Source organism: Lemur catta, chromosome 4 (assembly GCF_020740605.2).
Source record: "Lemur catta isolate mLemCat1 chromosome 4, mLemCat1.pri, whole genome shotgun sequence".
In the NCBI taxonomy this organism is placed as follows: Eukaryota; Metazoa; Chordata; class Mammalia; order Primates; family Lemuridae; genus Lemur; species Lemur catta.
In genome coordinates, this window is record NC_059131.1 from 50,052,830 (window position 1) to 50,078,768 (window position 25,939).

Genomic DNA, 25,939 nt, shown 5'->3' on the forward strand with positions numbered 1-25,939 from the left:
AAACTGAGGTTGGGGCGCCCAAAACGAGGGCGGACGACGCCGAAGAAGACCCGGCCTCCCATAGGCCAAGAGGACGCAAGGGTGGGCTCTTCTTTCAGCAGTGGGCCGCGTATTGGTCGAGCCTTCGGACTGAGGGCTGGGATTGGCTGCGCCGGTCCTCCGCGCAGAGACAAGAGGCGGGCCCGAAGGCGTGGCCAGCGCTCGATGCTGCCCCGAGCGTCCTGGGCTCCGGCGGGACGGCAGTGCCTGCCGCTTGGGACCCCCGCCTCGGGGCCGCCGCATGGGGCTGCTGGGTTCGCTCGGGACGTGCGAGCCGTTCGCGGCGCGGTAAGTAGGCAGTGGCGGGTGCGCGGGCGCCGTGTCGGGGTGCTCACGGCGCCGGGGGCGGCGGCCCCGGCCAGACCCGCGCGCGGCCCGGCCCCCTCGGCCTCCGGGTCTGTCCGCTGGGGAGTAGCCTTGCGGGCCGCCGCGCCTCGTGTCCCCGCGGGGAGGGCACAAAGGCTTCCCGGGGGTGGGAGCGCCTCGTGCCTTCGCCTCCATTTTGCGGCCGAACGGCATGTGCGGTCTCGGCTGAGGGGGGAGGCCGGGCTTGGGGAGGCCCGGGCGTGGCGAGGGAGCGCGCGTGTCCGTGCATCTCGCCCCACTTAGGTGCGCCGCCGGTCGGCCTGGGCCGCGGGGAAAATCACTCTCCCTTAGGCCTCTCCCAGCGTTTCCCCTGCTCCCCGGTTGGGGCCAACGCAGCTCAGGTCTTTCCTACGGGAAAGAGCGAGACGAATGACGCCACCTTACCGGCGTGAACGCAGAAGCCCCCAGATGCGGAGGAGAAGCAAATGTCTCACTTTTTTTTTGCCCAGAAGGGCTACCTTTTATAACTGTCATGAACAGAACAGTTCTCAGCAGCCCGGGGGAGAATTCCAAAACCTGTTCCAGGCCCTTTATAATTATTAGGTTGGGTTCGGCGTATTGTTTGCAATAAAAATGAGCGGAAACCTGCCAGTGCCGGGGACCCCTTGAGGCTGAGAGGCGGGGCACGAGGAGAAGTAGCGTTTGTAAATACCCTAGCAGTTCTCCGATCTAGGCTGTAAAGGATGTTGTTAAAGTGCCTGACAGAGGGTGTTGGGTCAGTTTACTTTGGGCTTGGTTAAAAGTAGAGGTCACCATTTTTCACTCTGTTACCTCCTTGCCCTTCCCAACACCTGGGTCAGCTGTGGGTCATTAAGTACAGAAAAGAGCAAGGAACTCAGTTTCACCTCTTCTGGAAAGCTTTTTAAAGCTCTTCCTCACCCTAGAACTGATAATCACTCCTGCCTAGGGCTACCTTTATTTTTATACATCACACTGTATTGTGGTTTCCCCAGCCCCTGGCACAATACTTGGAATGTAGAAGGCACTTGATGATGGAAGGACGCCAAAAGAAAACAAAAAAAATTGGCATAGTGGCCCAAAATTGACAAAACAGTTTATTTCTTTAACTTCTTGGGTCAATTATTCTTACAGGTTAGGAAGGCAGCTGAGCTCAGGCTAAGTCAAATTTCAGCTGTGCCATGTTACTCTGATTAAATTATTTAACTGCTCTGTGCCTCAGTTCCCTCATCCTTAAAAGGGAAGTAGTAATAGTACCTACACCAGGTGTTATGAGGATTAAATAAAATATTGATATAAAGTGCTTAACTTAGTTCCTGGCACAAAGAAAATATTCAGTAGCTAGCTATTAGCAGTTGTTAAGATAAAAATAAACAGATTCTTGAACAGACTCAACAATACTAAATATCATTATAGTACTTGACCCTTCAGAGTCTGTCTGCCATTTGGGCCTTATTTGATCCTAGATTTTAAAAAAATCCCTTAAGCCTTTACTGATTCTCCTCGCACAGCAGAAGTATTCCATAGAAGATTGTCTCTTTCTGCATCTAGGGTCTTACCACTCGCTAAAGATTTATTAGGTGGCAAATGACAATTTGGCCAAGAATTACAGTGGTATTTGATGCACTCTGAATGGGGGTCTGTTACTTGAAATGGTCAGATAAGAGCAGAGCAGTGTCATAGATGAGGCCTAATGTGGCTGACAAAAAATCTTTAGGATGATTGGTTCAGCCACAGAGAGGCTGAGCTTGTGGATGTGGATGCTTCTTATATCTTAAATCTGTTTTCATAAAGAAACTGTCTCCTGTCTTTAAAGTGGCTCACAAACATTGTGAAAAGTGGAAGAAGTCTTCCTGTTCGCTTTAGACCTGTTTGCCAGATCCAGAGGTGTCAGATACAACCCCTGGGGGATATTGCCTCACTTCCAGGCTTTCCTGTACCACTTTCTGGTCACGGGAAACAGGCTAAGTTGTATATTTCCTTCCAGCTGTAAGCACCTTTTGGCTTGTCAATTTCTTTTAAATTATTTGGAGTTTGGAAAACAAATACTTTTCTCCTCCTCACTTATAACTGACACAGGAGAAATTCAGGTCTGGGATTCTGTTTTTAGTATAGTCACAATGAATCCTGAATCTTTTCTAGGCAATACTATTCCTTCTGAGGACTCCCTTCCAGGTGTGACATTCTGTAATTAGCCATTAAAAACCTGCCACAAGGTGTGAGCCTTTTCTAGTGTCCTGTTGCAAAGTCTTTGAGGACAAGGACCATAAATTTCCTTCTCCTATGGGTCTGGCATATCATAGATGCCTAAGGAATTGTTGTAAAGCTAGTATATTAACAGTTCCTTTTTAGTATGCTTAAACAGTCTTTCTTACCAGTGTAGTGGTTCTGAAACATTGTGCTTACCAAGTCATCTAAAGATACTGCTTAAACACAGGTTCTGATTCCCAGGCTCTGGGGCAGGGCCTGAGAATCTGCATTTCCAAGAAGGTGATGTGGATACTACTGATCATGGATCACACTTTAAGTAGTAATGTACTAACTTAAGTATCTGTGTTTGCTTTTTAGAAGTACTAGGTAAATGGGTTTTATTTTCTTATGGTATTGGAATAAAATCTTGAGTTTAGGAGTTTTTTTCTCTTTTTCTTTTTTTAAAATTAAAAAAATATATATGGAGTGCTTCACAAACTTGTGTGTCATCCTTGCACGGAGGCTATGCTAATCTTCTCCATATTGTTCCAATTTTAGTATGTGTGCTACTGAAGCCAGCACTAGGAGTTTTTTTCTGTTATTTTATTCTGCACTTAACAATTCGTCTAGAGGCCGGGAGAGGTGGCTCACGCCTGTAATCCTAGCCCTCTGGGAGGCCGAGGCGGGTGGATCGCTCGAGGTCAGGAGTTCGAGACTGGCCTGGGCGAGACCCCGTCTCTACTAAAAATAGAAATAAAAAAATTATCTGGCCAACTAAAAATATATATAGAAAAAATTAGCCGGGCATGGTGGCGCATGTGTGTAGTCCCAGCTACTCGGGAGGCTGAGGCAGTAGGATCACTTAAGCCCAGGAGTTTGGGGTTGCTGTGAGCTAGGCTGATGCCATGGCACTCACTCTAGCCTGGGCAACAAAGTGAGACTCTGTCTCAAAAAAAAAAAACAAAACAAAACAAACAAACAAACAAAAATTCGTCTATCCTCTTCCCAAAAAAAATGATTACAGCAATCTTTCCAAGATACTTCTGGTGTTACAAGGTTTTTATCTATTTTATTTTATTTTATTTTATTTTTTTGAGACAGTGTCTCACTTTGTTGCCCTGAGTAGAGTGCCGTGACGTCAGCCTAGCTCACAGCAACCTCAAACTCCGGGGCTCAAGCGATCCTCCTGCCTCAGCCTCTCTAGTAGCTGGGACTACAGGCACACACCATGACGCCCAGTTAATTTTTATATTTTTGCTAGAGATGGGGTCTCACTCTTGCTCAAGCTGGTCTCGAACTCCTGAGCTCAAGCAGTCCTCCTGCCTTGGCCTCTCAGAGTGCTAGGATTATAGGCGTGAGCCACCATGCCTGGCCACAAGGTTTTTAGTAAAAGCAATTGAGGCAGATGGGGTGAAAGAAAATGAAGAGAAGTCAAGGGAGAGATTAGCACAAAAGGTGAGTGCCTCTCTGTCCTATACATTTTATGTGGGTGGGGCTGCACGTTTGGCTCTGAGCTTCCTAGCAGCCAAAGCAAAGAGGAAAATTTTTATCTGTTTTTGCCAATACCTTTAAAAACAGACTGGCTGCTCAGTGAAAAGAGCCGTTTCTGTTAGTGAGGCTAGAGAATTCTTCTCCTGTGGGTTCTCCAAAGAGGACAGTATGCTACAGTGAGTGGCATTCTTAATAGTTTTATTTGTGGAGAGAATCAATAAGATTCTTATCAGTCTTCACACACGTACCCTGATAGACTCACAGAAAACTAAAAACTGTCAGTACAGTAAAAGCAATGGCCTGTGGAATTGCAAGCATGTGGTCCAGGTACAGCTTCCTCTGACAGTAGGAGTAATTTTTGTTACAGGGAAGCTATTTTTCTGTTTTGCTCTTTGGTGGGAAAAAGGGCGCTCGCTGTTGATTGACTTGTTCAGTCCTCAGCATCCTCATACTTTGAGCTTTGTTGGACAGGGACATTCTGCTGACTTCTGAGGAGGCCACAGAGCTTGGGGTTGAGGGCAGGGGTGGCTGGAAGCTCAACCAAGCACCTGTGGATATGCAGTTGCCTCTCTTTAAAGACCATCTAAAGACGTTTCACATTAGCCGGACATGATGGCACACGCCTGTAGTCCCAGCTACTTGGGAGGCTGAGGCAGGAGGTTTGCTTCAGGCCAGGAGTTCGATCATAGCTGCAGTGAGCTATGATTACGCCGCCACTGCTCTTCAGCCTGGGTGACAGAGCGAGACCCTGTCTCTAAAATAAATAAATAAAGACCTCTTACAATGAGTAGGAAGACTGGCCTTGTTGAGAGGCTGTCTGGTGGTCCTAGTCAGTCGGCTCGCAGGTGAGCGAGTGAGAGAGTGAGGGGACAGACAGCCAAGCAGCCTGGCTCACAGCCCTCCCCACCACATTGACCTAGAGGGACCCATTGGCTCCCCTTAGGGCTCTAGGGCACTCCTGTTGACTCTAGGCAAAACTTAGAGAAGCAGCCCTGGGGTGGAGAAAGAAAAGGGGCTACTAGGGTCAGAGAATCCTGGGGCTGGCCTCAGCCCATTGTCAAGCCAAGGCAGGCAGTCTACCCCTCCGAGTCTGTTCTTCATTTTTGCATCACTCTGATTTCACCTACAAAGAAGGGGGACAAAGTGCCCAGGGTGACCTACCCCACAGGGAAAGATGGCCTGGCCTGGAGGACCAAGGGGCTGCAAGGGGCCTTCTGCAGCCAGGAAAGGAGCAGGTAGAAGGGCAGTCGCTCTTTGCCACTAGCCTCCCAGTCTCAAACCTCCAGCCACAGTTTTCCTGGTTCCCACCCACCCTGAGGCGGGCCTCTTGTGGCTGCCCCGTATGTCAGCCTCCCCCACAGGCATCTTTACCCCCTTTCATGCTGCCGCCCACACTGGTATAGGCCTCTACCTTTAAGCTCCTTTCTCCAGTGAGTCTAGTTCCCCTAGGAGCCTTCCAGCAACCTGACCATGCTGGGTCCTAACATCCCCTGGTTGTTTCATGTTCCTGGAAAAAGGGCAACGTGGAAACCCTCTCTGTCTGATTCTCTGGCCAGGTTGTGCCACTATGTGTTCATGGAATTTACCATTTATTCCTCTGGCCTCCTGTGAAAACAAGTTTTAAGATTCTGGCCCCTGGACCCTACCTCTACCCTAACTCTAAACCTACCCCTACCCCTACCCCTACCCCTACCGTAACCCTAACCCTAACACCAAACCTACCCTACACTAAAAAAAAAAAAAAAAATTTTGGCCCCTGAACTGGTAGGGTTTGCTCTGTCAAGCAGTACCTGGACTCCGTGGCTGGCACCAGTGGCTGTCTTTGTGCTCAGGTGCAGAGACAGCCGCTTGCAAAACAGCTTCCGGGGCAAAGTTGGTATAAAAAAGATTGTTTCAAAGGGAGCTCCTGACTTAAAGAATTCTGGGAAAGCTTTTTTTTTTTTTTCTTGTTTTTTCAGAGGAGGATTGCTCCCTGGTTGGTCTACTTGAATAGTTTAGTTAAGAGCGGAACATTGCCCCTCCCCACCAATTCCCAGTACGCCTTTCTCCATCCTGGACAGGAGTGAGTGGGTGGAAGCCCAGCAGCTATGACAGGAGTGCCTGAGGGTGATGCAGCAGATACCAAGAAGGGTCAGATGTCTGGGCTCACAGAGTTAGTGTTACCACATCCGTGATTCGTGAGCATATTTTTACTGTAGGGCAAGAGTAAGCCAAGCCCACATTGCTCCAAATTATATCTGGTGGATCACACAGCCTCTGCAGGTTCTGGAAGCTAATGGACAATTTTAATAGCTATATTCAGGTGGTCCCTAGAATGTCCTGAAGCTTATATGGCTTGTCTCTTGGTGTGGACAAAGGACAGGGCCGTTTTGGTGTGGACAGACATTTTTCAGGGGGGAGGGTTGAATTCATTTTTTATTGTCTGTCTTCTGATGCCTCCTGTCATTCAGTCCCACCTCCCGGTATTTCATACCTTGTTAGGAAGGATCCCAGCTGAGGCCTCTGCCCCATCCTAAAGCTGCTGTCCTCCAGGAACACTGTCAAATGTGTGCAGGGAGGCCCCACATTAGTAGGTTGTTTCAGGCTAATGACCTGGGACACAGTGTTGATCCAACACAGGTTCACCAGTCTGAATGTCTCATCGGACTGAGAAGGATAAGCTGTGTCTCATTAGAAGGACCCAAGCAGAATCCCCCACCCCACCCTACCCCCAGAGGGTTAGAAGGAATGCTGTGTAAAATCTAGAATCTATGGAAATGAAGCCCGGACCTTCATGTGGTGATACAGATGCCCACCTGGCAAATGCAGACAGGATTGAACCCTAGGAATCCAAAACTTGTGCATTTACCATAGCCTGGGTGAGTGTTTTCCTCAACATGATGTTTTTAAAAGAATGGTTCGTCTGCAGTCATTACTTCAAGTAGTTTTCCCTATCTTTATCCTAGTTGATTTCTCCTTTCTTTGTATTCAGTAACATTATTTATATACAATTTACAGTGCATTACTATAAACTGGTATCTATTCTTATTTTTCATGTGTCTGTCCTAGTTCTCATCATGAAGTTGTGTAGTGCCGGGGAAAAACATGATTTATCAGGCAGATTAAAAAGTTTTTGAAGGGACTGCTTATCTACACTGAGAAAGTAGCCACCTATACTCTGTCTTTTCAGAAGTACCGTTTCCAAGAAAATCATTCGATTTCAGACCCTCTTACCTGGTTGCTAAAGGGCCTCTGGCCACACTATTACCCTAGTTTAGGTTTGCGTGTATCCTTGAAAGTTACTTAGGGCTATCTCCTGAATAGGTTATATTAATAATAGCTCACCACTCTCCAACCCTCCAGGATAAGTGGATACCTTCTTTTTTACAGATACATCATCAAAACAGAGATAAGCTAGGTGCAGTGGCTTGTGCTTGTCGTCTTAGCTACTTGGGAAGCTGAGGTGGGAGGATCGCTTGAGCCCAGGAGTTCCAGACCAGCCTAGGCAACATAGTGAGACCCCATCTCTTAAAAAAGCAACAACAAAAATAATTTGTTTACAGCCCAGCATCATCTTATTCCAACACCTGTCTGAAGACTATACCCTATAGTAATAGAGGTGGGGGAGCTCTGGCCATTGAGAAAGTTTTTAGGAATGGAACAAGAAGTAGCAGTTGGAAGTTGTGAGCTAGATTCAGCCTTCACCCTACTTTTTCCAGGTCATGGGCTCAGCTTATTCCTATAGTTGTGAAAACACAACTGTCCTGTAAATGTCTTATGTGTTTTTTCTTAAAGATCCACAAGATGAGGATGTGGCTCCATGAAGATATCTGTCTTAGCAGAAGTTAGTCACTCTTCTCTTTGTCCTTCTACCAGTCTTCTCCCTCTTCCGCTTTGTGTCTTATCTGTTTTATAACTTGTTCTCTAGTTGATTCATAAAGAGCAGGAGTTCTGGAGTTGGATAGTCCTGGAATTGACTCTCAGAGCCATTGTCACCCCATTTGTGAAGTGAGCATTAGAGACCTTCGCTCCCATGGGAACGTGGCACTCACATGTGCTGGTGGGATCTGAGACTGATACCACCCAGGAAGGGCCCATTGGCAGTAATGTGGCAAAAGCATGCCAGTGGGTACCTTAGCCTCAGCGGTTCTACTGACACAGTTTATACTGTGAATATGCCAACACCTGTGTGTATGTGCATGGCTATTCATCATAGTATTGTTTGTAGTAGCAAAAGATTGGGGATAACCCAAATATCCACTAATAAGAGATTAGTGAAATAAACTAGAATGCATCCTTACACTGACACATAGCACTGGGAAGTGATGAAAAAGAAAGGAAGTTCTCTGTGTATAGTAAGTCTTCACTTGTCATTGTAGATAGGTTCTTGGAAACTGTGGCTCTGTGCTATGCAAAAGGACATGTAACAAAACCAGTTTTGTGATAGGCTAATTGGCATAAACGAGAGTTATGTTCTATAGCATATTTCTGGTTACAAAAACATCACCAAACTTCTAAATGAAAACCCAAAACACTTCTAATATTAAACATTGAGATAAATATAAGCTATACATTACATTTAAGAAAGATGAATAAAAACAAGTAAAATAATTATTTACCCACTTATTCCTAGTTCAGGGTCACAGGTAGCCAGAGCCTATCCCAGCAGTTCAGTGTGTTGGGGCAGGAGCTGACCCTGGCCAGGACACTGTCCCATTGAGGGCACACTCACTCATACCCACCAACACTCATTCAGATTGGGGCAAGCCAGTTCACCTGAAGTGCACAGCTTTAGGAGATAGGAGGAAGCCGGAGTACCTGGAGAAAACCCATGCAGACATGGGGAGACCAGGCAGACTCCACATGGTGGCCCTGGCCAGGAATCCATTTCTTCATCAATATTGTAACGAAATGATGTTGGACAAATGATGTTATTCGAGGACCTGCTGTATTGCTAAGAAATGATTTCCAAGATAATTCTGTGTTCAAAAAAAAAGAAAAGAGCTGGGCATGGTGGCTCACGCCTGCAATCCTAGTACTTCAGGCAGTTGAGGTGGAAGGATTGCTTGAGACCAGTGTGGGCAACATAGTGAGACCCTGTCTTTACAAAAAATTTAAAAGATTAGCCAGGTGTGGTGTGCACCTGTAGTCCCAGCTACTCAGGAGGCTGAGGCGGGAAAATCGCTGAGCGAGGAGTTCAAGGCTGCAGTGAGTTGTGATCACATCACTATACTCCAGCCTGGGAGACAGTGAGACCCTGTCTCAAAACAAAAAGCAAGGTTCTGAACAGTGTATTCCTATACAGTTTGCTACCTTTATGTAAAAAGGGGGTTGGAGGATGAAAACAGATATTTGTGTTTGCGTATGTATTGATAGACAAAAGTCATGTGCAGAAACTAATAAGACTGTTTACCTGTTTTGTGGGAGTATCTAGTAGTAAATATTTTGTTTGATTTATGTAAGAAATTGGCTGCTTTTTATCCTTCTGTTTGGCTTCTTTGTTACTTCCTTGTAAGGTGTCCTGTTACACTGATTCTATCAACACCCGCCATGACACTAATGACAGTAGCCAACGCTTAGCATGCACCTCACTAGGCACTGTTGTAAATACTCTGCGGACATTGGCTCATTTTAGTGGAGGAGTGGGGGACAGGGGCACAGGGAGACTTCTACCTGTAGTGCATTTTATATTTGAGCCATATAGTACCAGTTAAAAAAAAATTGTTCTTCTGATTAGTTCCTGCCCTATCTGGTGGTTGTAAAAATTAAACAAGAGTATCTGTGAAGTGCTTGCTCTTGCCTGGGGTCACCTCTGAATAGGGCTGGAGCCTCATGTGTCCAGCAGGCAGGGCAGAGTAGGACCTCTTGTATTCCAGTATGGGGCGGTCTCAGGGCACTGCAGTGCCCACCCCGGTTGTGTTTCTGGCAAGCCAAGCAGGATGGCCCATAGCCATAGTCACCTCCCTCTTTGCAGGATCCCCTGCTGCCACCAGCACCACCTCTTACCGTCAGTTTGCTTCCTGTCTCTGAGGAAATGAGGCTATTTCTGTCCAGGTTTGAGCTTTGAGGTTGGTACAGTGCACTCCTCACCTCCCCTTCCAAATCCTCCTGGCGTTGATCTTCCTTCTGCCAGCGTTTCAGCCCCCAGCCCCATCCTGCCAGTCCTCCCAGCAGCACCTCTTGCTGGCATACTTAGGCCAAGGTAGTCTCCCTCCGTTGTCCTGAAGCTCTGTATTGAAAGGTTCTATCTGCACATCAGCTCCCAAATCTCTCCCTCCCTGAGAGCTTGCCCTTGTGCTCCCTTACCTGCTGCCCTCCCTCTCTCACGTGCACACATGCTGTGTCACACCTACCACCCTTACCCACCTGGCCTTCTATGCTTCCTTCAGTCACCAGGCCTGGTATAGCCCAGGCTGGCCTGAGGAGAGTTGCTGAGTTCTCTCCCTGGTCACTGGCCATCCTTGGAATGAGAAGCCCCCACCTGTTCCGCAGCCTGAGTGTGGCTTCTCTGCTTTGAGAGGGTCCTGCCTCCCCCGCCAGGCAGAGCCACACATTGTGGGGAGCGTCCTTCCAGGCTTGGGCATGCCTTGACCTGCTGGTCATCCCTCCAGGCCTGGGCACGCCCTGACCTGCTATTCTCTGGGGTAGGACAGTGAGAGCCAGGCCTGAGCCATCTGCTGCCAGGGCTATTGGGACAACAGAAGCACTGTGGGGCTGCACATGGGAGGGCCCAGCAAGGCCTCTTACCCAGTGGGTTGGGCCAAAGGGATGGGGCAAAAAGGTGAGTAGGGGCCCAAGCCTTGACTCCGATTTGGACTTGTATTGACCCTCCTGGATGCCTGCTAGTGGGGATGGTCCAAGCCACTATAAAAGCACAGGACAAAATGATGTGCTTCTGCTTCCCCTCCGGAAGGGTCTAGGGTGAAGGAGAAGTCAGACCTCAGTGCTCCTCTGAGGAAGTAGCCACCATTTGTTTCCTTTTTTATTTGGCAAAAAAATAAATAAATAAATGTTTGCCTTAATCATTAAACAGCAAGGTTTCCTGGACACAGATGTAGAACTTTTATATTTTTCTCTTCCCTTTTCCTGTTTCATAGGAAGCCGAAAGCTTTAGGGGAACCCTGACCTAGGGAGTCTCAATGGCCCTGGGTGAAGAAAAGGCAGAGGTGGAAGCATCTGCAGGCGCGAAGGCCCAGTCCTACAGGAGATGGAGCTGCGGGGAGCGAGAGGGGGATACTCCAGGGCCTGTGAGCAGGGAGCAGCCCCCACACCCAGAAGCTAAGGGAGGGCCCATCTCCCCTGTGTGGGGAGCAGAGGGGCCACCTGCCCCTGCCTGCTGGGCTGGGGCTGACCCTGGCGGCCCGTTGGCAGCCTACCAGCCACAGGCCAGTGATGCCAACAAGGAGCTGGTGGCTGATGGGCTTAAGCCTGGCCCTCATTGCCTGCATCATCCAACCAGCATGGGGACCGGAGACCTTTTGCGCTCTGTGGGAAGTCAGGTAGGTTCGAAGGCAAAGGTACTGTGTATTGACCGAGTGCTGTCCTTTGGGAGTTTGTTCCACCATTTCCTCGCTGTCTTGCATCCTGCTACTGTGCAGGGTGGGGAATTGGGGAGCCTGGGTATGAGGATTTCTGCGTTACAGGTTCACTTGGAGAGCTAGGCCTCGGGGCCAGCAGGGGGTCCGTCCACAGTGTCTCCTATACCCAAGGGTGTGACTGGTGACCTTTGAGAACCGGGCTCGTATGGCCAAGAGTCTGCTACCCAGAGGGCTAGGCCAGGGGAGCTCCGACAAAGGGAGCCCTGTCCTGTTTCTGACTTGGTGATCTGAAGGCTTCAGGGGGACCCTGAGGAGACTTGGGAAAGGAGGGGCCAGGGCACCTGTCGGAGCCTCAGAGCCCCTGTGGTGGCAGCACTGTCCCTGGTTAGGGAGAACTTTTTGGGCCCCCTTTACTGCCAGGTAGGAGTGACACAGGGACTCCTATTAGGTTCTATGGCTGCAGGCAAATCACCAAATCTTTCAGGTCCTCAGTATAATTGGGAGGGTGACCTGAATGATCTGTCCCTCCCAGCCCTGTTGTGCTTGCCAAGGCCTTTCCTGGGAATGGCTTTGATCTCCTTGGTGTCATTGTGGCCTTGGCTGCTGCAGTACTCCCCTCATGGAGCGCTGTCCTATGAGGAGGCTCTGAGTGACACTAGGAGAGAACAGAGGCTGGGCCCCACTTGCCTAGGAACAAGGGGCGGTGGGAGGCACCTGTGAGCCAGGGAGTCGGTGAGGCAGGAAGCAAATAAGCAGACCCAGGGATGGGCCATTCCGTGAGTATGAGTCTGATGCTTATGGTCATGATGCCTGTTTGTTGAGTTCTTACCACGTGCTTTTCATACGTGAGCTCATTCAGTCCTTACCTCCTGAGGAGGGCTGCTGTTACCATCCCCATTTTACAGGGGAGGGAAGTGAAGCTCAAGCCACAAATCTGGAAGGTGGCAGAGGCAGAGGTTGACATCAGGTCTGTCTGGTTACAAAGCCAGTGCCCTTAACCACAGTGCTGTCCTGCCTCCCTCAGGGGTGAGTTCTCCGTCGAGCAGATAAAAAGTCCACAGTGAAGAAGCTGCGATGAGTGACTCATTCCGCCAGTGCTCAGTTACACTGACGTGGGAGCCGAGCAGGGTGGGGCCTGCTGGCTTTGGATGTCTCCTGTTAGCGATGGAACGATCGAGGGTTTCGTCTGCCAACATGCGCTTCTCAAAGCTTCAGCAGTGTATTCCAGCTTCAGCGTGAAGGAGCTGTCCCACAAACTGGGCGTCAGTGGAGGAAGAACTCTGAGAAGCCTAGGGACGGGGTCAGCTTGGGGAGGACAGCTGTGCTCCCAGAGCAGGCTGAGTCTCATGCTGCCGCTGGCAGCACACACTCAGGGTCTGATTCTTGCTTTGGGTGGCAGACTTTTCATTTTGAGATTTTTCCTGAATACCCCCTGGGCCAACAAGGAAACTCCTGGGTTGTCATCTAAGAGACATTTGGTTTGATCATTTTCACCTGAGTGCTTTTTCGTCCCTCTTATCTTTACAGATGGAGGAGACCAAGCTTTCTGCCTCTGGGGAGCTACCTCAGACTCTTAGGCTTCCCGGAACTACAGCTCTTTGCTCAGGACACGATGCTGACACCGAGGATAATCCATCCCCGGTTGATTCGCCCCAGGTGCTAGACCTCAGCCGGCGGCCTCACAGCTCAGGATTCCTTTTCCCATCACAGCCGAAGTCCATGGTGAGCCCAGGTGCCGCTGCCCCTCAGCTTTCCAGCGGCAGCATCTCGGCCTCCTCCACGGGCAGCAGTCTCCAAGATCGCCAAGAGAAGGTGGAGCCCCAGAGTTGCTCCCTTGCCAAGGTCTCCTCCTCCCTGGAGCTGGTCGTCCCCCAGGGATCCCCCTCTGTGGCGGTGCTAGGGCCTCAGCTCCAGTGGTCACCGCAGCCTGTGTCCTCTGCGGGTGATGCTACTGGGCTAGGCCGGAGGCGCCTCTCCTTCCAGGCTGAGTACTGGGCCTGTGTGCTGCCAGATTCTCTGCCTCCTTCACCTGACCGCCAGTCCCCTCTCTGGAACCCAAATAAAGAGTATGAAGACCTGCTCGACTATACTTACCCACTGAGGCCTGGGCCTCAGCTCCCAAAGCACCTTGATAGCTGCGTGCTGACTGACCCTGTCCTGCAGGACTCAGGTGTAGACCTGGATAGCTTCTCTGTCTCCCCAACAAGCACCCTCAAATCACCCACTAATGTGTCCCACAATTGCCCACCAGCAGAGGCCACTGCCCTGCCATTTTCTGGTCCAAGAGAGCCAGACTTTAAACGGCGGCCCTCTGGAGTACCCCAAAAGCAGGGCAGCGTGGGCTTGGCATCTTGGAGCCAGCTGGCATCTACCCCCAGAGCCCCAGGCAGTAGGGATGCTACTTGGGAGAGCAGAGAGCCATCCCTGAGGGGTGCAAAGGACTGGCTACCCATGGGCAAGTGCCCCGAGGTGGGCTCTCCCCAGCTGAGGAAATGGGACAGAGGGTGGCCTTCATCTAGGCCAGAGAGGGAGAAGAAGACCAGCCAGAGTGTCCGGCACCCTGCCTATACAGAGGCTAGATGGAAAGCAGAAGAGGAGGTGGAAAGTGACGACGAGTACCTCGCCCTGCCCACTCGGCTGACACAGGTTTCTAGTTTGGTTTCGTATCTAGGATCCATTCCCACCTTGGTTACCCTGCCCACCGGGGCTGCCAAAGGGCAGAGCTCCCTGGAGGTGTCAGACAGTGATGGGCCAGCCTCCTTCCCATCGGACTCCGGCCAAAGCCAGCTTCCCCCCGGGGCTGCCCTGCAAAGGTCTGGGGATACTGAGGGCCAGAGCCACTGTTTCCTGCGTTCCTTTGTCCGTGCCCAGGACTCCGCAGGGGAAGGCAGTCTAGTGAGCAGCCAGGCCCTCGGGGTCGCCTCTGGACTGCTGAAAACACACCCCTCCTTGCCAGCTATGTCGGACCGGTGGCCATGCTCAGACCCAGGTGCTGAAGGGCAGCTTCCCAGGAGAGGAGAACAGGGAAAAGAGTCGCTGGTGCAGTGTGTGAAGGTAAAGACGTCCAACGTGAAGAGGCTCTGCGTGTGGGTTTCTCATCTCTCTGTCCCCCGATTTACTGCATAATAGAACATGCTAATGTTGATTGAGCACATTTTATGTGCCAGGCACTGTGCTGTACCTTATTTGGTTCTCAAAACTCTAACCCGGTAAGTACTATCATTCTCCTATAAGTGGAGAAAAATGCAGAGAGAAGTTAAGTAACATGCTGACTTATAATTAGCAAGGGCTTGAGCGGGAGTCAGACCCAGGTAGAGGAGACTGTCCGCAGAGCCTGACCTCTTAACCACTACCCCTGGCTGCTTCCCAACTCAGAGGTGTTTTGCACAAAAGGGATCTGAGCACAGATGCCTTTAGGAAACACTGGGCTAAACAAAGGTAAGTAGCTTTCTTGACTGCAGGACTTCTCAGAGCTTCATTTGCCAAAGTGGTGTAACTCTGCAGAGTTAGGGACATTAGCTGTACTGTTTCCTAGACTTCTTGGCCACTGACCCTTCTTTTGTGGACCACCTGTTAATATCTGGAGGCATAGTTAATACTGCATGGAAGAAGGTTGTCAGGATTAGACATCTGAATTGGAATCATGGCCCTTTTGTCTTTGGAATTTGGGCTCAGTCTCTTGAGTTTGCTCTTTTGTAAAATGTGGAGCCCTGCCTTTCTGGGATGCTGTGTGGATTAAATAAAAAAAATTCATGTTTAGGGCTTCGTGCAGTCCCAGACACATGCTGAAGGTTCAGGGGTGCCTCTCCTCACAGTGCGAGCATCCCACCGCCCTGCCTTCCCTGTGAGCTCAGAGGCCGCGTCAGCACTGCAGCATGGCAGGTGCCGTGAGCCGACGCCACGAACATGTCCTAGCACTCTAAGAGGGCTTTTACCCTTCCCAGATGTCATGTGGATTTTATTTGTCCTGTGAAGCGACAGGACAAATGTTATCATATACCCTTCTTTTGTGTTAAAAGAAAGATTGAGATACCATGAGGTAAAGCGGGTTTTGGCTATGGGTTCAGGTTAGTCATGATTTTAGTCATTTATTTTACATTCACTTTTTCCACAGAAATAGTTTGATAGTAATGGTCCTCACTGAAGAATTGGTTTCTGTAGCAGGCATGCCTCTTCTGGGCTGTTCCATTCCCAACTGCAGGGCTAGGTTTTCTCAGCCTGTCATTTTTGGTGTCACATCAGGCTGAGAGGAGACAGAACCAAGTGGGACTTTTCATTGTCCTGGCAGAGGGTGGTCTACAGTTGTGGGGTGGGGATAGGAAGGGGGGAGAGAGACCAATGCCTTGGTGAGGGAAAGCTCTGGAAAGATGCACAGTCCATCTCCCAGAGTTCTGATATTTTTAGCCTTGTAACACTATGTGTTCTTTCATTTGTCTCCACAGACATTTTGCTGTCAGCTGGAAGAGCTGATCCGCTGGCTGTATAATGTCGCAGACGTTACTGACCATGGGACTCCACCAAGGTCCAACCTTACAGGTCTCAAGTCTTCTCTGCAGCTTTACCGGGTAATATGTGGTCCTGGCTTTGGCTTGTTCACTTATGAGACTTGTGGCTAAGTTACTTGATTACAAAGTAAAATCTCAAATAATTGGTGCCTGGTATATTGTAGTTCAGTTGACCGTTATACCTGAAATCTAATTAGAGGCCCTTTTCAAATGCTTAATGCTAAAAAACTTTGTAAAATGCATGAGTTATTTCCCAGGCCAAATAGGATTTTGAGAAAATAAATTATATTTATCTTGAATCAAAAATACTTCAGGGTGATTTGCAATGTAATTTTGCCATTATCTCAGAGATTCTAAGTACAGACCTGCACTGTTATGGAGCCACTAGTTACGTGTGGCTATGTAAATTAGGTGACATTACAATTCAGATTTTTCAGTTGCACTAGCCACATTTCTAGTGCTCAGCCACGTTTGTCTAGTGGCTACCCCACTGACCAGTGCAGATATATAGAACACTGTTGTCATCACAGAAAGTTCTGTTGGACTGCATTGCCATTTAAGGATGTGAACTGAAAGTGTATTAGTACTTACTCTAGCGTATACAGTAGGGAATTTTGATAGTATTTAAACACAACAATCTGACACCAATTTGCTCGTTTGTGTATATGTTTGGGCAGGTTTTGCTCCTTTTTTGGCTTCATTTTCATGAAGCTTCTGTGATTTTAAAAAATAATTCTTTGTCGATTTTTGTTAACCTGATCCCAGATTAAGTATATTTAGGGTGACTATAGGTCCTAGTTTGTGCCTATTATCCTGGCATAATTATTAATAGTAATCCTCTTTCATTTTCAGAAGTATCCAGATTTGGAGGCTAAATTATATAGTTGTTATCCCTAAGTATAATGTTAACCTTTGCTGAACTACTGAGTGATTTCTAGCATATCTGGATAGCCAAGTCTTTCTAATGTCTTCATGAAGTAGCAGAGGTGATATTTGTGGTCTGAGCCTGATGGTAGTCTACAAGGGGTTTTCTAGGACAGTTCTTTGAATTTCTGCAACCTTATAACCTGGCCAAGCAGAAGAGGGCGTGATTTATTAATACATGTGCATGAGCCAGGGCTGCACGGCTGGGGCCAAGCTGACTCATGGCCTCACTGGGACCACACCCCGGCTGGAGACTGGAGAGAGGGCCTTTGTTTTCCAACTTGGAGCCAACTAAAATTTAGGGGAGGAACCTTCCCTGGCCTGGCTTCTCCACCCTAGTGGGAATGTTGTTTCCTGCAATGTGAAGAGGTTGCCATGAGTTCCTCACCCAGAGTGAGCTGAAGGAAGGAAAAGATGGCTGAGTCCGAGGGTCCTGTGTACAGACTGCAAGTGTGCACGTAGCTGTGCAGGGCCTAACCCCAGGAGGTGCAAGGCCAGTGTACCACTGCAGAGAGAGGAACCTGACCCATTGGACTTACCTCAGTGGCCTTTCTAGCCTGTCAGACCAGATGCAAATAGAGTAACTCCATTCCCTCCATTTATTCCTCATCCCATCCATCTGTGTCTCAGCTTCCAAGTTAGCTAAAAACAGTCATCTTGCTTTGTGAGAAAAGCTGAGATCTGGGCTAGGAGTTACTCCTACAGGTCAGTGAGGCCTAGGCCTCTTGGGTCACCCATTTAACTGTGTCACAAAGTGGGACTATACTGTCAACCCCTTTCCCACACAGAATGGTACATGGCTTATGCATACGTAAGAGCTACCTTGACATGTGCTTAGATCAAGGCCTCCTATAAGCAAATGTGTATGTGTTTACATATTTTAACTGTGACTCATTTTCTCATATATTGGTATTTTGTCCTAATAACACAGTAGGGTTGAGGCAGCATATAAACCACATAGTACCAGAGAATAAAATAAGTATAGTTATCAGGGCAAAGGAAAACTAAAGATAGGGAAATAGTAAATCAAAGAGTAAAACTATCACTTCAAAATGTTAAACACCAAGTTCTGCACCCTGGGCTAAAGGTAGTCATGGATTGATTGACTTCATACATAGTACCAGAGAATAAAATAAGTATAGTTATCAGGGCAAAGGAAAACTAAAGATAGGGAAATAGTAAATCAAAGAGTAAAACTATCACTTCAAAATGTTAAACACCAAGTTCTGCACCCTGGGCTAAAGGTAGTCATGGATTGATTGACTTCATACTTCTTAGCTGCTAAAGGAGCATCAGAACCAATCAGCTACAAGGCTTGGTAGCCATGAGGGAAAACAAAGGAGCTGCTTGGGATACTCGCAGCTTCCGGGTTACCCTGGAGGACTGGGTTACCCTGGAGGACTGCACAGCTTGAAGACAGTGGGGAGGAGCCGAGGTGGAGGCAGCCGTGGTGGTCAGTTGAATGGCAGATCTCTCCTGGTTCTGCTTTATCAGGCCCATTAGAATGGAATACAGTTTATTTGGAGAATCCCACACCCGTAGGAATTTAAGGGAGCCCTATGAGGTGAGGGCACTAGAAAGAAACTCTGACTCCAAGCTGTTCATGAGCCAGCCTCTGATAGGGAAAACTCTTCTGATGTCAAACTAAACAGAAAAGAAAAAAACCACTGATTCTGTCTACCTTGTGTGCAAAGGGGCTGAAGTTAAAACTATTGCCCTGTTGGGGGAATTCTACAGACCAGGTGGGGTGAAATCTTTCACATTAGGAGAATCAAGCTACCCTGCATGGTGCTCATTTTGAATAACTTTTACAAAAATCATAGTAAATGAAGCTTATTTTTTTTTCTTTTTCTGATATACTTTAAGCAATTTAAGAAAGATATAGATGAACATCAGTCCCTGACGGAGAGTGTCCTACAGAAGGGAGAGATTCTTCTTCAGTGCCTGTTGGATAACACCCCAGGTGAGATGCTTGAGGTTTTTAATTTAGCCAGAGCTCTCAATCTCTCTCAGCAGCAGGTCTGGGGACCCACGCTGTTCCTGGTGAGGAGCCAATATTGTAAGGCCCCCTTCCCCCACACCCCCACTGCCGTAGATTCCCATTGCCTATCTGCTACTGTCCCTGCTAACCCATGAAGAGGCAGCTGTAGTTATACAAGTAAGCCCATTAGAAATTAGGTATCAAGCCTGCAAGAATGACTCTTCTCTGTTTCTCCTTCTATATTTTTCTAGTGGTGTTTTAGGTGGGAAGCCTGGCTTTAATCCAGCAGTCCTTAGTTCGTATTCAGTGGGTATCCTTAACTGGTTCCCTACCTTACCCAGCTCAGCTTCAACTCCTCTCTGGTTATCTGCTTTGTGTTCTGCTTTGGGAAGGCTTTGTTTCAGAAAAGGATTGTATTTATCAAAAGGATTTGAGGACAGTTAGTCTATTCCCAAGGAACAGATTGAATGAAGTAGTGAACTGATGACAGGAGGTTGGTGGCAGTGGCATACAAATCAAGCTTATGCCCATTTTATAGGATGGGCTCCCAATATAGGAAAGTGCAAAATTATACTTCAAGAGTATGCCCGAGGATTTATGTTCCTCGTTGTCTTTACGAGGCAGAGGGGTGAGGATATGATATGGAGGATGAGCTAGGGGAGGTTGCTAGATTAAACCCTTGAACTGATGGACCCCCAAAGACTATACAACCAAATGCTAAGAGAGCCCATCTGTATTATGCCTCAGTTTGTGTTTTGGAGTGACGTAGGATTTCCACTGGAATCCAGCAGCATAAGCAAAGCTGAGCAAGCTCTGGGAGCTTAAGGCAGTGAGGAGGTACTTTCCTGGTGAGAGATGATATAGGACAGGGTTGCTCAGCCTCAGTCCTATTGCTGTATTGGTCATGTAATCCGTTCTTATGGGGGGTTGCCCTATGCAGTGCAGGATGTTTAGCAGCATCCCTGGCCCCACTAGATGCCAGTAAATCTTCCCCTTCCCCACAGTTGTAACCACCCAAAATGTTTCCAGACATTGCCAAATGTACCTTGGGAAGAAAAATCACTAGGGTTGAGAGCTGTGAATAGACAGAAGGGTTTTGATGGAGAGGGACTACTGAAGGGTTCCCAGCAGGTGAGTGAGTGTCCAGTGTGTATTAGGTGAGCCCTTTGCAATCCCCTGCCCTCTTCAGGCCTTTGGGCTCTTCTGGTGTTCTCTTGCACGAATTTTAGGCTTTTTATTAGGGCACAACTGTGCCAGGCACCTTTGCAACTTGTAATTACATCAGCATTCTGCTGAACATTTTCCATGGGCCAGATGCTGTGTTGACGCAGTGGGCACATCAGTTTTTCTCATTTAATCACAGGCTTGTGAGATGGATACATAATATTATTACTGTCATCTTGCCACACAAGGAATGGCAGGCAGCCTGGCTGAGGCCCCCGTACACTGGTTCCCCACTGCTGCCACAGTGTCTGGAGGTGTAGAGGCCTGGGAAAGATGAGGAAAAAGCTCAAATACCAAGAATCTCCTCTCTCCACCGAGGCCACATGTGAAAGCAGGCCTTTTAAAAGCTATAGGTTTTTTACCTTCATTTAAAAATCAGTTCAATACTTTTTAGTGCTTCATCTGTAATAAGAACATCCTACTTTGCCTTTCTCTCAAAAGGGATCTAGAGGTATTTTATTGGATAAAATGAGACTTTGGGTTTTCTGTGGTTTTTCAGGTTTCTATCCAGGCTCTGTCAGATTTACACAGTGCCCTGCCCTGTCCTGTACCTGGAATAATCAGGAACTTGGCTGTTTTGTGAAAATCACAAGTTCTCCTTGACACTTCACACTCTCTCTGGCTAGGTGCACAATTTACTTTCTTTCTCCAGGAGCACATTATCAGAGTCAGTAGACCCAGTACACAAACATGTCCATTTCATTCCTTCCCAGCTTCTCTTTTACTTGGTCCCAACCAAATATTCCAACAGTCAAAAATAAATGTTCCCTGAAATCCATTGGCAACTCACAGGAAGCCTGGGGCAAAGGTCTGATGAAGGTGGGAGGGGAGAACCCAGCCCAGCCACCCTCACAGCCAAGCTTTACTGCACACTCTGGCTGCGTTCCTCTGCCACACCTTGCCAACTCTCTCCTGAGTTGTCAGGACAGCACTCTGCTCTGATGACATTGCACTGATGTGGCTTCCCTAGGGGCCGATCTCAGCACAGCCAGCCTGTGTTCCTTCTCCTTCCACCCTTCTAAGTCAGCATTGTCTGCAGATAGGCAGCTTCCCGTTTCCCTTCCTCTGCTGGCAGATGTTGCAGCTGTGGGAGGAAACTAGGGAGAGTGTTAACACAGCTGATAAAGGCACAGGAAGCTAAGGCAGCCTTTGTGTTTAACAAAAGAAATAAATTTTTTAAAAGAGAAAAAAATAAGCCTGCTGTGAAGCCCATCCCTTCCTCACATGAACGCTTCTGACAGCGTAGGAATGGAATCTTGGCCTCACTAACAGTCTTGTCTTTGCCTGTTCTCAGATCATTTTCTTTTTAAATCTGTAAATGTAGGATCCACAAAAAAGGGTTCACAAGCATTCCCAAATACATTACCAGACCACCCATATGTGATATGACGGTCCCCCCCAGCCAACAGAAGTTAATAGGATCTAGTGGCAGGGGCCAGCATCTCAATCTTGGTATGTTTTATGTCATTTAAGCCTTATGCCGGACAGATCTGGATGTGCCCTATGTCTTGCCTCTAAAGTCAAATACCTGTTATGGGAGAACCATATCTACGTGCCCTTCTATGAATTATATAATTCCTAAGTGATGCCAGTGAGTTCTTTCCTCAGTTTTAGTCAGAAGTCAGTGCAACAGAAAGCCCAGGAGAATCACTGTTTGAAAAGGTGTACATTCTGAAACCACTGCCAAGTCCCTTTTTGTGCAAAATGCTATACCCTTGTACATTCTTTTGAAAATGCTTACTCGGCACCACTTGCATGGGTTTTTCGGTCTAACTGCTTTGAACCTCACTGTTAGTTTTAAAGGATGTCCTTGGGAAGATTGCGAAGCAGTCTGGTGAGCTGGAGAGCCATGCAGATCGCCTATATGACTCTATCTTGGCATCTCTGGACATGCTGGCTGGTTGCACCCTCATCCCTGACAAAAAGCCCATGGCAGCAGAGCAGTGCCCATGTGAAGGGGTTTAACCTGGTAAGTAGAGGAACCCAAGAAGAAAAACTACCCTCCAACCCTAGTGCTCTTTAGGGTACAGAAGCTTATTGGGCCAAAAATTAATGAAACAAACGAGATGCTGGAACAGGACAGCCAGTGGTACTGAAAAAGGAGGTGCTGGTCTTCCTGTGGTAACAAAAGCTCATTATGGTGTTTTCTGTTACTCAGTTTCACCCCTGCAGAACATGGGGGTCCCCCATGCTTCCATTTCTATGGCAGTCTCACCACCACCACCCTAAGACAACAGCAGCAAGACTTACCTATACCTACTTTATTTCAGCGTGTGTACATTTCTTGAACATGGGGCCATGCTCAGGCCATCCCCATCCTGCAGGCTCTTCCTGCCCCCCTCATTTGGTGTTCCATCTCCAAGCATCTTTGACAGTACCAAGTGCCCACAGAAACCCATAATTACCAATAACTCTTCACCTACCTCAACCCCCGGCAAAAGGGTCTCTACAGTTTCCCGTACCACTCCCTTCCAAAAGAGCTAGAGGGCTGGGGGGATGGACAGGGTAACGTGCCTTGGAGACTTAACAAGTAGTACAACTTCCTTTTGCCCCTCAGGAAAGTCTAATAGAACGATGGGAAAGAAGGGCTGGGAGAGCAGGAGGGCGCTGGCACCCTCTGTAGGGTTGCTACTGTTGGTGCTCTTCAGAATTCCACGACTCGACTGTATGTTCTCTGAAATGTCCTCTCCTACAGCAAAATGTTCATAGTGCTTAACTTACAGAAGATTTTCTAGGTGATTCCTGTATTGGAGCAGAAAGAAGAATAGAAATAACCACATGTACTCACCATTAAATTGTAACTAATCAATCAACACTATGCACATATAGAAATTCATCGGAAATCAAGCAGGTGGGAGGGGGGAAGAGGGGAAAATTCACACCTGATGGGTGCAGTGCACGCTGTCGGGGGGATGGGCACACTTTGACTCAAATGGCACAAAAGAAATTTATGTAACCAAAATGTTTGTACCCATGTAATATTCTGAAATTAAAATATATATATAATGTAGAAATTTATATATACATACATGTATATATATAGAGAGTAAATTTAACAGAAAGGAAAAGATTTTCTAGGTGATAACGCACTGTAGGTACATCAAGAGGAGGGACACACCTACTCTTATATTTGCATTAAAGCAATTTTGAGTAGTCATCTTAGGTCTAAAATGAATGCAGGTGCCTGTTGTTGTCACTCCTTCCTCTGTAATGTTACGCCTGTGACAAATGTTTCTCTTTCTCTTGCAGGCATCTTCTCGGGCAGAGATGCAGTCTGTCAGCCAAATGCTGGGTGATGAGAAAAACTTTCAAGAAGTCCCTGTAAGAGCCACTCAACACTGAAGTCAAGGGGGAAACTTAACTCTAGTATACTAGCTTTAAAATGCCTTTTTTTTTTGAAGTGAGGGCTATTGAGTTACTATTTTTATTTACAATGAATCCTTCCACACTAAGGTTTTCCTTTTGGTGCTTCTCTACAAAGAGCATGTGGCTTTGCAGTTTTTGATAAAATAAGACTTAAAAGTCTTGCCTCCCTCTCCAGTTTAAAAAAGAACTAAAGAGATAAATCTCAACTATTCCACCTGCTGAGATCATTTATAGAAGGCTGGTTTGAGAAACAGGGTTCCAAATACTTACATAAAACAGGACCCAAGAGAATGAAAAAAGTGAATGGTTGGTGAAAACTTGGACCTTATCATAAAACTAAACTTAGGTTTGTAAATCCCTCTTTGAAGATTGTTAGATAGAAAGTACTTTAACCCTGTCTGCAGAAGAAAAGGAGTGAATGAATAGAACCTCTACAAATTACTTTGTATCTTCAGGGGGTCTGCACCTTCCTGCCTAACCAGTAGTATCTTAAAATGTGTCAGGGATGGGGAACTGCCATCTGCTTCAACATGGCTCTGGAGCTAATTATCAAGCTTAAGGGTACCTCTGGGAGGATTCATCCCTCCACTCCTACTCTCCCTTGGGAACAGTAGTCCAGGGTCAGGGGAGGGAATGGACAGGATCATACAGCCTGGTTCAGTACAGAAAGCTGTCAATAGTGACAAGAAAAAGAGGATTCTTTGTTGCTTGGGAGTTTGCCTTTAAGTACCTTGTTAGATAAGGGGGTGGGAGGGGGGAGAAATCTGTGATCAACCATTTAAAACATGATCCCATAGCTTTTTTTGAAGCAAAATCAGTTATTGCTGGTAACCACAGATTCTACAAAAAAGCATTTTAAATAAGTTCTATCTTATCTGGGCCTTTCCTTGGTAGAAAGCACACCATAATGGAACTAAAGTCCTATTATTATATAATTGATATAAATTATCAATTATATGCATGTATGTATAACATTCTTAAAAACTTGGAACTGGTTAAAAAGGCAGATATGTCTAATAGCCTTTGTCCTTAAATCGATATCCTCTTTGATGCTGCTATAAATTGGAACGTTTTTCCACTGTGTATGTTACAGAATAAACAGCCCTTAAGAATTAAACCTATTTACTAGTATTTGACAAGTATGAAAGTAAGTTTCAAATTAGCATAAAAATTGAAGAAAAGCCTACAGAAAGTAGCCAATATTACACCAGTTGAATGCAGAATGTGACATTCTATTCCTATCAACTTAATTATAATCAGCTTCAATTAATAGGAATTTTCACAGAACATTTTATTTTGGAATACCCTGTTTTCCAAAAAAATGCTACCTTACCTAGAGATGATCTAAGATATTTTTGTTCAGTCTCTTTTAAAATGTGACTAAAGGGTACTATGAATCTGGCTGTGAATACCACTGAAGAATATCAGCGCAACCGTTAATTGTATTAGTCATGCTTTAAGAAGTTTAAGACCTCCCTTTAAAACTGAAGCTGAAACTGTTTCAGCCTAGTAAGATGCTGCCAGAAGCATTTCCATGAGCAAATATGGCTGGGTTAGATTCAAGTAGGATGGCTGGCTGGTACACTGTGGTGCCACACTAGAATAAAAGTTCTTAGTAGCCCCTTAAAATTAATGGAATTTGAGTCCATGGGGAGGTGGCAGTACTAAAAGCTAGATCAGCAGTTTCAAGACCTGGGTTCTTATAGAGCCATAGCTAAGCTCATCAGCAAATAGAAGATGATGTCAATACAGGGCTGTCTTGAAGCTTAAGTGAGAACACAAAGTTTTGATGTAAGATATGCTGGAATGGCAACATACATGCTAAAGGAAATTTCAGTCCAAGGTCAAAGAACAGAAGTTACTGCTCAGATCAATAATGGCTATCATTCTGTAAGGATTTCTCAGGGCTCACAACTGCTTAGGTTTAGAATTACACTCTTTACTATGTAAGCTAATTAACAGCAGCCACTTACATTTAAAATGTGACAGGCGATAATTCCCTTTATTAAATGAACAGATTATTAAAGTCCGTTATAGCCTTGAAATGTTTGTACTTGAAAATGGGAATAGAAATGGTAATATATATTTTTTAAAACTGCATTTATTGGCATATACATAAAAGCAAATTGTGAAGCATGCTAAAGTATGCTGTGCTAATTCCCAATCTTGACTGCCATGGGAGAAAGAACACTGTAGAATTTTCCAAACTAAGTCTGTAAATATGCTCACATCTTAAGTTCATATAATGTTTTCTGCTCACTTTCCAAGAATAAGCATACAGTTTGAATTTCTGCTGTACAAAACTGAAGTGCACAGCATCACATTGTCTAACGTTTGTTTTGTATCATTTAACTACTTTAGAAAATAATTTCTGAATT

General features: G+C 46.8%; 1 protein-coding gene and 1 non-coding gene across 4 annotated transcripts; one reads left to right on the forward strand and one right to left on the reverse strand.

Moving 5' to 3' along the window:
* The first annotated feature begins 201 nt into the window (after nt 1–201).
* Nucleotides 202–25,697, forward strand: CEP68 (centrosomal protein 68). Of its 3 annotated transcripts, none has more exons than XM_045549739.1 (7): nt 239–327; nt 11,121–11,522; nt 13,089–14,615; nt 16,004–16,126; nt 18,857–18,953; nt 21,991–22,164; nt 23,445–25,697. In XM_045549739.1, exons 2-6 carry the CDS (start codon nt 11,163–11,165, stop codon nt 22,158–22,160), a joined length of 2,277 nt encoding a protein of 758 aa, XP_045405695.1. In that variant the 5' UTR covers nt 239–327; nt 11,121–11,162; the 3' UTR covers nt 22,161–22,164; nt 23,445–25,697. The 3 variants fall into 3 exon arrangements, with proteins under 3 accessions (XP_045405696.1, XP_045405695.1, XP_045405694.1); XM_045549738.1 differs by lacking the exon at nt 239–327 and adding an exon at nt 10,008–10,091; XM_045549740.1 differs by lacking the exon at nt 11,121–11,522 and having other exon boundaries at nt 202–327.
* LOC123637573 lies at nt 3,029–3,135 on the reverse strand. The gene has a single exon (XR_006734941.1). It is a non-coding gene; the product is annotated as a U6 spliceosomal RNA (small nuclear RNA).
* Nucleotides 25,698–25,939: the final 242 nt, after the last annotated feature.

Excerpts from the sequence above, each read along its gene's own strand:
- CEP68 (XM_045549739.1), top strand. The coding sequence starts at position 11,163 with ATGGCCCTGGGTGAAGAAAAGGCAGAGGTGGAAGCATCTGCAGGCGCG. Across the intron at positions 11,523-13,088 it reads TGCGCTCTGTGGGAAGTCAG|ATGGAGGAGACCAAGCTTTC; the intron begins GTAGGTTCGAAG and ends TTATCTTTACAG. Across the intron at positions 18,954-21,990 it reads CCTGTTGGATAACACCCCAG|TTTTAAAGGATGTCCTTGGG; the intron begins GTGAGATGCTTG and ends CCTCACTGTTAG.